Consider the following 1,683-nt stretch of genomic DNA (forward strand, 5'->3'; position numbering starts at 1 on the left):
AAGTATTGAGGAGACGTTTCATGATGTTTGTGATTGACCAGGGTGGCAGATTAGCAGCATCGGTTCCCGCCGGGGTGGAGTTTGTTATTGCGCCGGATTTGAAAGCAGCCGCTGTAAACCGCTGCGGTTGGACCAGGTTCGCTATCGTGTTTGGATGCAGTCAAATGATCACTGCACTCGTTAGAGAGTATGCGACAACACAATGAACCGGACGTATTGTCGTGGCGCGTCGTCCTGAAGATAATCGTATCGTCTTGGAGTGCCTATTACACTCTTGGTAGGGCCTGTGGAGCAGCTGGATTCCTGCAAGGTCCTATAGTAGCTGAATTAACAGGTTGGCTGGTTGCTGTTGCACTAGGTTCTTCGCCACTGGTCGTCGTTTGCAAGGTAGTTGCATCCAGTGTGTTTTGCTGAAAGGATAGATGCGGATCTCTGCGGAATTGACCGATTTAAACCGTTTAAACGGGCAAGACCGTCTTGGTAAGATTCGTTTTCCGTGGCGTATACAATGAATCCCTTGTGCCTGAATCTTTCCCCATACCTCGGTTCTCGTTCGTCCTTTTGCTCTAGGCTCTGTAGTGTCAGGCGACGCAAGGTCCGTTAGAGGAAAGGAACATCGTTGAATAAGTGCTAAACACGTTGTGGAGCAGCTTTAGAGACATTGTATGCAGTGCATTTGTATAGTGATATTACTCTCCTGGAATACAGGAAGTAGGTATTGGTTTGAGGCAATATATGTTCGGAAGGACTGACCTCCAAGAACGCCTGAGTGTTGGGGAAACGTTTCGCGATGTTCGTCGGTGACCAGAGATGGTGGCGTGCTGCACAGGTGTTGGCCGGTTTGGAGTTTGAGGTTGCGCCGGATGTGAAAGCAGCTGCTGTTAACCGCCGCGACTGCGCCAGGTTTGCTATCTTGTTTCGATGCTGTCGAATGATCACTGCACTCGCTAGAAAGTATGCGACATGACAATGAACCTGACGTATTGTCGTGGCGCGTTGTCCTGAAGATAATCGTATCGTCTTGGAGTGCCTTTTGCATACATGATATGGCCGGTAGCGCTGGTTGATTACTGCGCTATCGTATTCCAGATGATCACGCGGGTTGGCTGCTTGCTATTGCAGTTGAGTATTAGTCACTAGTCGTCGTTTGCAAGGTAGGTGCATCCAGTGTGTTTAGCCGACAGGATGGACATGGATCTCTGTGGAACTGCCCGACCATATAAACGGGCAAGACAGTCTTGGGAAGATTCGTTTGCGGTGGCATATATAGGTAATCGCATGTGCCTGCATCTTTCCTCACCCATCGGTTCTTGCTGTCCCTTTTGTTCTAGACACTGTTGTGTCAGGCCAAGCAAGGTCCGCCAGCGGCAAACTCAAAGGTAAACATGTGCTCATCATTGTGTAGAGTAGCTTTGGCGACATTTTCTGCAGGGCATTTGTATAGTGATATTATTCTCCTGGTGCGCAGGCAGTATGAATTGGATTGCGGCAATTGTGTTTGGCAGGACGGACCCCGGAGAACGTTTCTATTGAGGAGACGTTTCATGATGTTTGTGATTGACCAGGGTGGCAGATTAGCAGCATCGGTTCCCGCCGGGGTGGAGTTTGTTATTGCGCCGGATTTGAAAGCAGCCGCTGTAAACCGCTGCGGTTGGACCAGGTTCGCTATCGTGTTTGGATGCA

At 49.6% G+C, this 1,683-nt stretch overlaps 1 protein-coding gene across 1 annotated transcript; it reads left to right on the forward strand.

The window, feature by feature from the left end:
* Window positions 1-49: 49 nt before the first annotated feature.
* Window positions 50-319, forward strand: EMWEY_00059990 (hypothetical protein; the record flags this gene model as incomplete). The annotated part of the gene is made up of 2 exons (XM_013481299.1): window positions 50-126; window positions 282-319. Coding segments are annotated over 2 exons (115 nt in total), but the record flags the coding sequence as incomplete, so codon positions are not given.
* Window positions 320-1,683: the final 1,364 nt, after the last annotated feature.

This window comes from Eimeria maxima, genomic scaffold, assembly GCF_000499605.1.
Source record: "Eimeria maxima Weybridge genomic scaffold, Emw_scaff3077, whole genome shotgun sequence".
In the NCBI taxonomy this organism is placed as follows: domain Eukaryota; phylum Apicomplexa; class Conoidasida; order Eucoccidiorida; family Eimeriidae; genus Eimeria; species Eimeria maxima.